The 14,654-nt window shown below is 43.7% G+C and overlaps 1 protein-coding gene across 1 annotated transcript in view; it reads right to left on the reverse strand.

Annotated features, from left to right (window-relative positions):
* The window catches only part of LOC144511240 (NAD(P) transhydrogenase, mitochondrial-like), a 122,536-nt gene that overhangs the window by 102,286 nt on the left and 5,596 nt on the right, over window positions 1–14,654 (reverse strand). Inside the window, exons 4-5 of the mRNA XM_078241398.1 lie at window positions 12,298–12,385; window positions 5,067–5,155 (exon numbers count right to left, since the gene is read on the reverse strand). Of these exons, the coding sequence (XP_078097524.1) occupies window positions 5,067–5,155; window positions 12,298–12,385 (177 nt within the window). The remainder of the gene's footprint in view (window positions 1–5,066; window positions 5,156–12,297; window positions 12,386–14,654) is intronic.

A 14,654-nucleotide genomic window follows, 5' to 3' on the forward strand; every position in this document is an offset into this window, starting at 1 on the left:
ACTGATCACAATCCCACCCATCCCCGTAATATTTATCCTGTTAATCCCTCTGACACTAAGGGGCAATTTAGCATGGCCAATCTGCCTAACCCGCACATCTTTGGAGTGTGGGTAGAAACTGGAGCGCCCGGAGGAAACCCATGCAGACACGGGGAGAACATTCTCCACTCTGATTGGGGCAGCACGGTGGCACAGTGGTTAGCACTGTTGCTTCACAGCGCCAGGGACCTGGTTTCGATTCCCGGCTTGGGTCACTGTCTGTGCTGAGTTTGCACATTCTCCCCGTGTCTGCGTGGATTTCTTCCGGGTGCTCCGGTTTCCTCCCACAGTGCAAAGTTGTGCGGGTTAGGTGGATTGGCCGTGCTAAATTGCCCCTTAGTGTCAGGGGGTCTAGATAGGGTAAATGCATGGGATTATGGGAATAGGGCCTGGGGTGAATTGTGGGTGGTGTGGACTTGATTGGGCCGAATGGCCTCCTTCTGCACTGTAGATTCTATGAACATACAAACTCCACACAGACAGTGACCCAAGGCCGTAATTGAACCTGGGTCCCTGGCGCTGTGAGGCAGCAGTGCTAACCACTGTGCCACCGTACCACCCCTTTGCACAGAGCTTGCCAGCATCACACCTCAGTCACCACTTTTCAGACATGAGCAAACCACTGGGCCATCCCAGCCAAGCCTGGTCCTTCCTTATCCAAAGCTCCAAGCAGGAGCACTGGACAGCAATCAAGAGCAGGAATTCTCAGCAATGTTTTACTTCCCTCACATAGGAATGCTGAGGCCAACTGCAGCACCTTGGAGCAACTAATCCGTGTATTCCCTTTAGAGCTCTCCCCTTTATTTTATACTGCTTCGCCATGCTCTTCCAATTAAAATAAATCACTTCACACTCTTGTGTGTCAAACTCTCAGCTGCCATTTCATGAGATCTATCAAAGAAAAGTATAGGTTCCATTCCTATTCACATTACATTCCTAAATTCAAAGAGGACCAATGGGGGAAATAACTAACAGTGCCATTCTCAAATTCCCCTAAACTGCCATTCAAATAGGAGGCAAATGTGATTAGAACAATTTTCTTGTGTGGAGGATGGATATTGACCCGATACATATTGATTTGGTTAGTTCAGCCAAATGTTCTTTATCTATTTTATAACTTCTATATATTTTCCATGAATAACCAGAGCACTGTGTGACTGAGAGATTTAATTAAAAAAGAGGGTAAGTGAGCAAAACTCCAAGTTACATTTCTTGTTCCCTCAAAGCATTTTCCTTAACAGCAAAGTGCTGAACTATAAAGACAACTGAAGTAAAATAATAATTGAAGCATATAAAAGAATTAACAACAGGTAATGTTATATTGGTTGACTTGACAATGAGTGCCACCTGCTGGCTGCTAAGACACAATATACCATTTAATTGTGAACTATTATGGGACAGAGAGGCAATGACAACGTGAATTTACATAGCATCTTTACCACAGTAAAATATTCCAAGGTGCTTCACAGGAATATTATCAAACAAAATTTGACACAAAACGACATCAGGAGATATTAGGACAGATGAGTAAATGCTTGGTCAAAGAGACAAAGGAGAACGGGATTGAGAGAGGCAGAGATTTAACCCGGGAATTCCAGAGTTAGGGCACTGGCAACTGAAGGCATGGCAGCCAATGGTGGGGCGAATAAAACTGGGGCATGTGCAAGAGACTAGAATTGAATTCACAGTCCCTGGCAGGTTGGTCAGTTGCTGGAGATTACAGAGATAGGACTGGACAAAGCCAGGGAGGGATTTGAAAACAAGGATGCAATTTTAAGGTTGAGAATTGCCAACCTGGAGGCCAATGTAGGTCACAGGAGGAGATGGATAAATTGGACTTGGTGTGAGTAGGATGATGAGTAGCAGAGTCAAGTCTGGAGGTAACAAAGGCATGAAAGAAAATTTCAGCAGAAGATAAACTAAAGCATGAGCAGAGACATGTTACAAAGGTGGAAGGAGGCAGTCTGAGGAACACGTGATCAAGTATGACAGCAAGAATGTGACTGGTCTGGTTCAGTCTCAGACAGTGGCCAGGGAGAGGACTGGAGTCAAGAACTAGAGAACAGAGTTTTTGACAGGGGTCAAAGACAATGGGGGTGATCTTATCAACTCGTCCTGCCGGTCGATAGGCGTGCTGAGCTGATAAAATCACGAAAGCAGCAAAAAATTGGTTTCGCTCCATGTTCCTAGTCTCTCGCGAAACTCCTGGCATTGTGAAGCTGGCATGATCAGCCTCGCTCCCAGGAAGGGCTGATTATAATATTTAAATCTCAACTTAAATATTATTAGTGAGCCTGGAACAGAATCAGCTGGGCTCACTTGCATTAACGACTTCGCTGTGGAGCTCTGTGTACACAGAACACCGAGAGATCTAGCCACATGTGCAACAGTGCCCCTCGCAGTCAACAGCCAGTTTCCCGACGAGAATAGATTCCATCAACTCCCCATACTGGCGTGAATCACATTTTGCCTCTTTTTATGCACTGTGCCATACAGTCGCATCTGAAAGTTCCCCAAAAATTTGGGTGTGATTCTCTCCCCTTTTCACATTCATTCAACACTTAGAATATTTTGGTAAGATCACCCCCAATGGCTTTGCTCTTTCCAATACTTAATTGAAGTAAATTTCTGCTCATCCTGTAGTGATGTCAGACAGGCAGTGTGAGAGGTCAGGGGTAATGAATGGGCTGAGAGATGTAGTGACGAATTTGAGAGAGGGAGTCATATGATCGAGCTGGGTGTTGTCAGCTGACATGTGAAACCTGGAGGAAACAGAACAGTGGGTATGAACATATCTCCTTCGTAAAATTACAAAATATTTCTTGGAGATGAACTTTCACTTATAAGTTTGTTAAGTAAACATCAATCCATCATACTATCAGGTAGACATGCATTTTGAAAACATAAAATAGTATCTTTAGACTCCAAAGCTAGGAATCTTTTCCATGTCCTGCATTTTCCCGCCATCCATTACATGACGATTAGAACAGGAATAAGAAATGAGCAGCAACTGAAATGCAATATTTACAAAGATGCTATTCCTCTGCAAGATGCAGTGAAATAAAATCTAATATTGTTCAAATTAAGTCACTGGGTAACACATTTTAATCACAATATTTTTCTGTACATTGTCATCCACAAACCTCTTGCCAGCAGAAACGTATTCACTGAAATGAGTTGACCTTCCTTTCTCTCAAAGGTCCTGTGAAACATTGCTGCCCATTACTGAACTCCCATCTCTCTGTTCAAAATCCTGCAATTCAGTTATTCCTCAATCCACAGCACAAAAATTCCACAGATCAAAGTCAAAAATAACAACCATCGCTTGTTGCCTTTCCTCATTATTCTCAACTATTCTGCTGCCGTTGACACTGTTGTTGACTACACCTTCATGATACTACTGTCAGGTGCAAGTTCTCCAGTGATTTCCCTTTGGGATGATAATCATCGCCAGTTGTGACCTTTGCCCCTTCTTCTATTATTTAAGCCCGGCTCTTTCTGTAAACAAAAGGGGGTGAATTTTCATCTTCAAATGAAAAGTAAGTGGATGATTGGCTGGTGAAGGTGAAAATGACCCTCGTGGTCAGTATCCACATGACACTCAGCTTTTTGCTCTTTGCTTCTTAGTTTCCACAGCTGTTGCAAACATGCTCTAACTGCCTGTCTGAAATAACTATCTGAATGAGTTCAAATTTATTCCAGCTTAATGTCAGTAAAGATGAAGCCATCGACTATTGCTCTTGCCAGCAACTGCATGGTTCTGGCTTCGACTCCACATATTTCCTGTTATACCTCAGGCCAAGTCGTACGGCCTGACAGCATCCGGCTCTATTTCACCATCTGTATTTCGTCACCCGGCTCTCTTGACCCCTCCAGTCATGCTGCTTGTCTGACACACACAGTATGGGATGATCAGAAATTTCCTCCAATTAAACATAAGGCTACCAATTTCATCCCTCTGCCTGATCACTCGACCTGAACCATCCTGTGAGAATCTACTTGACTGAGGATGAGTTTCCAAGCACATGCCTGCTCCATCACCAAAATTGTCAACCTTCATTTCTGTCCACCTTGGCACAGCTCATCTGTAGCTGAAGCCCTCATCCATGCCTTTGCTGGTTCCAGACCTTGCACTCCAATGTATTCTAGACTAGCGTCCCAACAATAAAATCATCTCTAATTACTTCCTTGCATAAAAGCAAATTATTGCGGATGCTGGAATCTGAAACCAAAACAGAAAATTCTGGAGAATCTCAGCAGGTCTGACAGCATCTGTGGAGGGAGAACAGAGCCAACGTTTCGACTCTGGATGGCTCTTCGTCAGAAGTCTTGGTCACAACTTCCTTGCACCTTTTACCGCCCAGATTCCTTTATCTTTTTCCAACCTAGTTCCTCTTGCATTCACCCCTAGAAGAAAAATCTTGTCCCAGTTGCTTAATACCGCACTTTTGATTACTTTCCTTCAGCCTTCCACTCACAATGGGGCGAATTTTCCCGTTCCGCCCACCACGGGAATCGTAGGGGGCGAGGGGCGGACCATGGAAAGGCCTGTTGACCTCAGGAGGGATTTTCCAGTTTCGGGGAGAGCGCGGCCGAAAAATCCCGCTATATACCTTTGCACCCATTAGCTTGCATGACCACTTCTACTCCCAATGCTCTTGTCCTCCACAAAACATTCAGGAGCCCCCGGTACAACCCACAACTTACCTCTCCAAAGTGCAAAGATGCTGACCTGAACATCAATGCTGAACAACTGGCCCATCACCAGATAAGGCTGGACTATAGCAAGATTTGCCAAACCTCACTTACAAACATTTAAAAGTAAGGGTGAATATAGAAACAATAAACGAGTCCTCAGTTTTTAAATAGAGGTAAAAACGTGTAATTGGTGTTGTACTGGAACAAGATGTGAATTAGGCTACAGTTGGAGTATTTTATGTAGATAAATTTGCATCTCAGGTGGAAAGGATATAAGAGCTTAGTTGGAGGTAAAGCATCTCGACAACCCCAAGGGAAATTAAAAATACCTTGTGTCAAATCCTCTGACAATGGCTCCCATTGATTTTGCACAACCTGCTGCAGAGAGACCAGCAACACCGCCACCAATAATAAGGACCTACAAAGAGAAATACAAGAGTCATTGCTACATACTGTCATTTCAAAAGACTGACAAAAAGAAATCCGCAGAATTTCCAAGTCTTTGATTCCTACACAGGCATTTTCAAAGATGAAAGGTGAATAAAGAAGTGGGAAGAGAAAGTTGTGTGAAGAGAGCACTCAAGATAAGCATGAGATGTAGGGTTGGCATGTTGGCACAGTGGTTAGTACTGCTGCTTCATGGCGCCAGGAATCCGGGTTCAATTCCAGTCTTGGGTTACTGTGTGGAGTTTGTATGTTCTCCCCGTGTCTGCGAGGGTTCCCTCCGGGTGCTCCAGTTTCCTCCCACAGTGCAAAGGTATGCAGATATTGGCAATACTAAATTGCACCTTAGTATCCAAAGATGTGTAGGTTAGCTGAATTAGCCATTGTAAATGCACAGGGTTACAAGGATAGGATGATGAGTGGGGCATGGTTAAGTTGCTCTTTCGGAGAGTCAATGCAGACTCCTTCTTTCTGCATCATAGCGATTCTATGATTCTAAGTAAATGGAAAAAGGGGAAGAGGGTGAGAAAGGGGGACAAAGAAAAGAAGACGTAAAGGGAGTGAAAAGAGCATAGAGTCAGAGAAAGGGGAGAGAGAGGCTGAGATGGAAAACAGGAGCAGGACAAAGAGCATTAAACCCCTCAGTCCCAAAACCACCATTCTATTGCCTGGTCTGTTTCTTAACTCTAGAGCTTTAGAAGTTATATTACAAGTTCATTTAGGTAAAGGAATTGAAGAAATGGTTGCCAAACTTGCTGATGATACCAAGATGGTTAGGAAAATAACTTGCGAAGAGGAACCGACTAGAGAACGGCCATCCTCGACTGGGTATTGTGGAATCAGAAAGGAATAATTGGCAATCCAGTTGTGTGAGATCCCTTGGGGACGAGCGAGCATAATGTGATAAAATTCTTCATCAAAGTGGACATTGACATAGCTGATTCTGAGACTATGGTTAAATAAAGGAAACTATGATGCTATGAGGCATGAGTTGGCTATGATGGACTGAGAAACGTTTCTGAAAGGGATAACAGTTGGTAGGCAATGGCAAATATTCAAACAACGCATGGATGAACTGCTATAAAGTTCATTCCTGTCTGGCACAAAAATAAAATGAGGAAGGTGGCCAAACCACGACTTACAAGGGAAATTAGGGATAGTATTAGATCCAAGGAAGAGGCATACAAATTGGCCAGAAAAAATACAACAGAGCTGAGGATTGGGAGCAGTACAATTCAGCAAAGGAAGACCAATGGATTGATTTAGAGTATGAGAGTAAGTTTGCAGGGAACATAGAAACTGACCATAAAAGCTTCTACAGTTATGTCATCGAGGTCATAGAGGTTTACAGCATGGAAACAGGCCCGTCGGCCCAACTTGTCCATGCCGCCCTTTTTTTTTTAAACCCCCAAGCTAGTCCCAATTGCCCGCATTTGACCCATATCCCTCTGTACCCATCTTACCCATGTAACTGTCTAAATGCTTTTTAAAAGATAAAATCATACCTGCCTCTACTACTACCTCTGGCAGCTTGTTCCAGACACTCACCACTCTCAGTGTGAAAAATTGCCCCTCTGGACACTTTTGTATTTCTCCCCTCTCACCTTAAATCTATGCCCTCTAGTTTTAGACTCCCCTACCTTTGGGAAAACACATTGACTATCTAGCTTATCTATGTCCCTCATTATTTTATAGACCTCTATAAGATCACCCCTAAGCCTCCTACGCTCCAGAGAAAAAAGTCCCAGTCTATCCAGCCTCTCCTTATAACTCAATCCATCAAGTCCCGGTAGCATCCTAGTAAATCTTTTCTGCACTCTTTCTAGTTCAATAATATCCTTTCTATAATAGGGTCACCAGAACTGTACACAGTATTCCAAGTGTAGCCTTACCAATGTCTTGTACAACTTCAACAAGACATCCCAACTCTTGCATTCAATGTTCTGACCAATGAAACCAAGCATGCCGAATGCCTTCTTCACCACTCTATCCACCTGTGACTTCACTTTCAAGGAACTATGAACCTGTATCCCTCGATCTCTTTGTTCTATAACTCTCCCCAATGCCCTACCATTAACTGAATAAGTCCTGCCCTCGTTCAATCTACCAAAATGCATCACCTCACATTTATCTAAATTAATCTCCATCTGCCATTTGTCAGTCCACTGGCCCAATTGATCAATGTCCCGTTGCAATCCAAGATAACGTTCTTCACTGATGCCACTAATCTTGGTGTCATCTGCAAACTGACTAACCATGCCTCCTATATTCTCATCCAATGCGTAGAGAAAAAGATTGGTGAAGACAAATGTAGGTCCCTTACAGTCAGAAACAGGGGAATATATAATGGGGAACAAAAATATGTCTGACCAACTAAATACATACTTCAGTTCTGTCTTCATAAAGGAGGATAGAAATAATGTACCAGAAATGTTGGGGAGCACAGGGTTTAATGAGAGGCAGGAACTGAAGGAAGTCAGGATTAGTAGAGAAATGGTGTTGGGGAAATTGATGGTATTGAAGGCCGATAAAATTTCCAGGGCCTGATAACCGACATCGCAAAGTACTTAAGGATGTGGTTGTGGAAATAGTGGATGAATTGGTGGTGATCTTTAAAGATTCTACAGACTCTGGAACAGTTTCTACAGATTGGAGCACAACTAATGTAACCCCACTATTAAAAAGGGAAGTAGATGAAAACAGGGAATTATATACCAGTCTACCTGACACTGGGAGTGGGGAAAATGCTAGAGTCCATGATAAAAGATTTAATAGCAGAGCACTTGGAAAACAGTGGCAGGATTGGATAGAGTCAGCATGTATTTATGAAAGGAAAATCATGCTTGACAAATCTACTGGAATTCTTTGACGATGTAACCAATAGAATTGATGAAGAGGAACCAGTGGATGTGATTTACTTGGACTTTCTGAAGACTTTCGACAAGGTCTCACATAAGAGATTAGCGTGTATAATTAAAACTCGTGGGATTGGGGGTCGTGTACTGAGATGGATAGAAAACTGGTTGGTAGACAGGAAACAAAGAGTAGGAATAAACGGGTCTTTTTCCAAGTGGCAGGCAGTGATTAGTTGGGTACTGTTGGGATCAGTGCTAGGACCACAGCAATTGACACTGTATATTAATGATTTAGATGAGGGAATTAAATGTAATATCTCCAAATTTGTAATAACACAAAGCTGAGTGGGAAGTTGAGCTGTGAGGAGGATGCAAAGATGTTTTAGTGTGATTTTGACAAGTTGACTGAATGGGGGCAAATGCGTGGCAAATGCAGTATAATGTGGATAAACGTGAGGAAATTCACTTTGGTAGCAAAATCAAGAAGGCAGATTATCTGAATGGCTATAGATGAGGGAGGGGAATGTGCAACGAGACCCGGGTGTCCTTTTACACCAGTCTCTGAAAGTAAGTAAAAGTAAGTGTGCAGGTACAGCAGATAGTGAAGAAGGCAAATATTATATTGGTCTTCATAGTGAGAGGATTTGAGTACAGGAGCAGAGACATCTTGCTGCAGTTATACAGGCCCCTGTTGGGTCCATATCTGGAATATGGTGAGTAGCTTTTGTCTCCTTATCTGAGGAAGGATGTTCTTGCTATGGAGGGAATGCAGCAAATGTTTACCAGATTGAGTCCTGGGGTGATGGGGCTGATGTACAAGGAGAGATTGAGTCAGTTAAGATTATATTCACTGGAGTTTATAAGTAAGAGGGGGATTGCATAGAAACTTATAAAATTCTAACAGGACTTGGTAAGGTAGATGCAGAAAGGATGTTCCCATTGGCGGGGAATCCAGAACCAGGGGTCACAGTCTGAGGTTACAGGGTAAACCATTTCTGACTGAGATGATGAGAAAGTTCTTCATCCAGGGAGTGATGAGCTTGCAGCATTCTCTACCAGAGAAGACAGTTGAGGCCAAAACATTGTATATTTTCAAGAAGGAGTCTCACAACACCAGGTTAAAGTCCAACAGGTTTATTTGCTAGCACGAGCTTTTGGAGCGCTGCCCCTTCATCAGATGAGTAGACTCACCTGATAAAGGGGCAGTGCTCCAAAAGCTTGTGCTAGCAAATAAACCTGTTGGACTTTAACCTAGTGTTGTGAGACTTCTTACTGTGCCCACCCCAGTCCAACGCCGGCATCTCCACATCATTTCAAGAAGGAGTTAGATATAGCTCTTGGGGATGAAGGAATCAAAGGATATGGGGGGAAAGCAGGAACAAGTTACTGAGTTAGATGATTAGCCATGATCATAATAAATGGCGGAGCAGGATCAAAAGGCCAAATGGCCTACTCCTGCTCCTATTGCACAAGTTTCTATGAGATAGGAGGCTACTAAACATAAAGAGGTTAGGTGAGCTGGAAAAGATCTAGCAAATGGAGTATAATGTGGGAAAAAGTAAGGTTGGCCATTTTGGCAGGATGAATAAAAAAGCATATTATCTAAATGGTGAGAGATTGCAGAGCTCGAAGGTGCAGAAGGATCTGGGTGTCCTAGTGCATGAATCACAAAATGCAGCTACAGCAAATAATTAGAAATTAGCAAATAATTCAGGATTCTATAATTTTTCTTTTATGAGTCTATCCCGATCCAGTAGCATCAAGGCTCCTTTGACAGCACCTCCAGGAAATTGAACTTCTTTGAGGTGATTCCGGATCATCAGGAAACGCGGGAAATCCTGGAGATGTACCGGAAGATGGAGGGAGTGAAGCCAGCAGATTTCAGAGACCTGGAGGCGCAACCACCCTGGGTGAGTGTGGCAGGGAGAGAGAGACAGAGCGAGAGAGGGAAGGACAAAGAGGGAGGAGAGAGAAGGGGAGAGAGGGGGAGAGGAATGTTATCATTTATTGTGAGGGGAATAGAATACAAAAATAGGGAGGTTACACTTCAGTTCTACAGGACGCCAGTCAGACGCATTTGGACTATTTTGTACAGTGGTCACCTTATTTAATTAAGAATGTAAAAGCAGTTCAAAGAAGGTTTACGAGACTCATGCCAGGACTTATGAGGAAAGATTGGACAGGCTAGGCTTGTATCGGCTGGAGTTGAGAAGAGTAAGAGGCAAATTGATTGAAGCATACAAGACCCTGAGAGGTTTTGGAAGGATGGATGTGAAGAGCATATTTCTTGAGAATCTAGAACTAGGGTTGCTGTTTAAAAGTAAGGGGCTGCCCATTTAAAACGGAGATGAGGCAAAGTGTTTTGCACTCAGAGGGTCATGAATCTTTGGAATTCTCTTCCTGAAAATGTGATAGGGGTGAAGTATTTGAATTTTTGTTAGGCAGGAATGGATATTTTTAGTGAGCAAAGAGATAAAAGGTTATGGGGGGGTAGGCGGGATGCAGATTTGAACCTTTCACTCTCTTGCTCACCAAAAACGTGATCTGATTTATGATTGTCACATGTACCATAGAACCATAGAAAATTACAGCTCAGAAACAGGCCTTTTGGCCCTTCTTGTCTGTGCCGAACCATTTTATGCCTAGTCCCACTGACCTGCACTTGGACCATATCCCTCCACACCCCTCTCATCCATGAACCCGTCCAAGTTTTTCTTAAATGTTAAAAGTGACCCCGCATTTACCACTTTATCTGGCAGCTCATTCCACACTCCCACCACTCTCTGCGTGAAGATTAGCATACTGGATTAGCATACTGCGTGAAGATTAGCATACTGTATTAGCATACAGTGAAAAGTATTGTTTCTTGTGCACTATACAGACAAAGCATACCGTTCATAGAGAAGGAAAGGAGAGGGTGCAGAATGTAGTGTTACAGTCATAGCTAGGGTGTAGAGAAAGATCAACTTAATGCAAGATAGGTCCATTCAAAGGTCTGATGGCAGCAGGGCAGAAGCTGTTCTTTAGTTGGTTGATACATGACCTCAGACCTCTGACAAAATTTATCCACCTCTACCTTAAAAATATTCAAGGACTGTACACCTTGGAACACCACCACCAGGAAGTTCCCCTCCAAGCCACTCACAATCCCGACTGCGAGATATTGCGAGGGGGATAGAATATAAAAGCAGGGATGTCTTGATGCACCTGTACAGGGCATTGGTGAGGCCGCAGCTGGAATACTGTGTGCAGTATTGGTCCCCTTATATGAGGAAGGATATATTGACATTGGAGGGAGTGCAGAGAAGGTTCACCAGGTTGATACCGGAGATGAGGGGTTTGGATTATGAGGAGAGGCTGAGGAGATTGGGTTTGTACTCGTTGGAGTTTGGAAGGATGAGGGGGGATCTTATGGAGACTTATAAGATAATGCGGGGGCTGGATAAGGTGGAGGCGGAGAGATTCTTTCCACTTAGTAAGGAAGTTAAAACTAGAGGACACAGCCTCAAAATAAAGGGGGGTCGGTTTAAGACAGAGTTGAGGAGGAACTTCTTCTCCCAGAGGGTGGTGAATCTCTGGAATTCTCTGCCCACTGAGGTGGTGGAGGCTACCTCGCTGAATATGTTTAAAGCGCGGATGGATGGATTCCTGATCGGTAAGGGAATTAAGGGTTATGGGGATCAGGCGGGTAAGTGGTACTGATCCACGTCAGATCAGCCATGATCTTATTGAATGGCGGGGCAGGCTCGAGGGGCTAGATGGCCTACTCCTGCTCCTATTTCTTATGTTCTTATATCACCATTCCTTCACTGTCGCTGCTTCAGAATCCCTCCCTAACAGCACAGTAGGTGTACTTAAATCACATCTTCTGCAGCTGTCCAAGAAGGCAACTCACCATCATCTTCTCCAGGGCAATTAGGGATGGGCAATGAGTGCTGGCTGAGCCAGAGATGTCCACATTCTATGAATGAATTTTTAAAAAGCAGGCGTTGAGTTGCTTTTTACCTGTTTTACAATACAAAATAGTTTCATGTGAAACTCCTTTTTAAGCAACCAAGCTATTTGGACCTTTTTTTAAAAAAAAGCAACTGATATGCTGTTCTTCTCATTTGATCCGTGTTATAATAAAGTGAGTCATTGAGGTGAGTATCCTGATAATAGAAGAACTTTAATGAAGGTAAACTATATCTTCACCAAACACCTGCAATCTTGTACAATTGTGCATCCTGAACTCTTATCTCTCGGCTTCTGCCAATCTTACCTTTGCTGGGGGAACCTTGCCAGCAGCTGTGATCTGGCCTGTGAAGAAACGGCCAAAGTGATTTGCAGCCAACACCACAGCTTTATACCTACCAAAAACAGAGACAGTAAATCAGTTTCTAATTAGACTCAAGATGTGTAAATTGGTCATAACACGTTCCTCACACGCATTACCAATGGCACACGGATTGTACACACTCCATCTGTGAGGCCCACCACTTGATCCAAATTAGGTCCCAGGCTTCATCGCAATAATGTGGGCGAGTTGCCATTACCTTACCTTGCCTCACACCTGGCCCATTACAAGAGGATTCATTTCACTCCACATCAAACTTTGCTTAGACACAGCGGCCAGTGAAGAATCCCAAGTGCAGTGAGTTAGGCACCAGCTCTGTTCGGTGCTGTCCAATTTAGGATAAGATCTGGCCGCAAACACATGCGGGACCCTCATTTAGATAGAACATAAGAACATAAGAAATAGGAGCAGGAGTAGGCCAAATAGCCCCTCGAGCCTGCTCCGCCATTCAATAATAAGATCATGGCTGATCTGAAGTGGATCAGTTCCACTTACCCGCCTGATCCCTATAACCCCTAATTCCCTTACCGATCAGGAATCCATCTATCCGTGATTTAAACATATTCAACGAGGTAGCCTCCACCACTTCAGTGGGCACAGAATTCCAGAGATTCACCATCCTCTGAGAGAAGAAGTTCCTCCTCAACTCTGTCCTAAACTGACCCCCCTTTATTTTGAGGCTGTGCCCTCTAGTTCTAGCTTCCTTTCTAAGTGGAAAGAATCTCTCCACCTCTACCCTATCCAGCCCCTTCATTATCTTATAGGTCTCTATAAGATCCCCCCTCAGCTTTCTAAATTCCAATGAGTACAAACCCAATCTGCTCAGTCTCTCCTCATAATCAACACCCCTCATCTCTGGTATCAACCTGGTGAACCTTCTCTGCACTCCCTCCAAGGCCAATATATCCTTCCGCAAATAAGGGGACCAATACTGCACACAGTATTCCAGCTGCGGCCTCACCAATGCCCTGTACGGATGCAGCAAGACATCTCTGCTTTTATATTCTATCCCCCTTGCGATATAGGCCAACATCCCATTTGCCTTCTTGATCACCTGTTGCACCTGCAGACTGGATTTTTGCGTCTCATGCACAAGGACCCCAGGTCCCTTTGCACAGTAGCATGTTGTTATTTTCTTTCCATTTAGATAATAATCCAATTTCCTATTATTTCCTCCAAAGTGAATAACCTCGCATTTGTCAATGTTATACTCCATCTGACAGATCCTCGCCCACTCACTCAGCCTGTCCAAATCTCTCTGCAGACCTTCTACGCCCTCCACACGATTCACTTTTCCATTTATCTTTGTGTCGTCTGCAAATTTTGTTACCCTACACTCAGTCCCCTCCTCCAGATCGTCTATATAAATGGTAAATAGTTGAGACCCCAGTACCGATCCCTGCGGCACGCCACTAGTTACCATCTGCCAACCAGGAAAGCACCCATTTATTCCGACTCTCTGCTTCCTGTCGGATAGCCAATCCCCAATCCACGCTAACACCCTACCCCCAACTCCGTGTGACCCAACCTTCTTCAGCAACCTTTTGTGAGGCACCTTATCAAACGTCTTTTGGAAATCCAAAAACACCGCATCCACCGGTTCCCCTCCGTCAACCGCACTAGTCACATCTTCATAAAAATCCAACAAGTTCGTCAAGCGCGACTTTCCCCTCATGAATCCATGTTGCGCCTGTTTAATCGAACCATTCTTATCCAGATGGCCTGCTATTTCTTCTTTAATGATGGATTCCAGCATTTTCCCAACTACAGACGTTAAGCCTGTAGTTACCCGCCTTTTGTCTATTTCCTTTTTTAAACAGCAGCGTAACATTAGCCATTTTCCAATCCGCCGGCACTACCCCAGAATCCAACGGATTTTGATAAATAACCACTAACACATCCGCTATTACCTCTGACATTTCTTTCAGTACCCTGGGATGCATTCCATCCGAGCCCAGGGACTTGTCCACCTTCAGTCCTATTAGTCTACCAAGCACTGCCTCCCTGGTAACATTAATTGTATTGAGTACCTCTCCTCCTACCAACCCTCTATCGTTAATATGCGGTAAACTATTTGTGTCTTCCACCGTGAAGACCGACACAAAAAACTTATTTAAAGTTTCAGCCATTTCCTCATTTCCCACTATTAAATCCCTCCTCTCATCCTCCAGGGGTCCAACATTCACTCTTGCCACTCTATTCCTTTTTATATATTTGTAAAAGCTTTTACTATCATTTTTTATATTTAGAGCTAGCCTAGCTTCATAACCTATCTTTCCTTT

Source organism: Mustelus asterias, chromosome 1, assembly GCF_964213995.1.
Source record: "Mustelus asterias chromosome 1, sMusAst1.hap1.1, whole genome shotgun sequence".
Taxonomy (NCBI): Eukaryota; Metazoa; Chordata; class Chondrichthyes; order Carcharhiniformes; family Triakidae; genus Mustelus; species Mustelus asterias.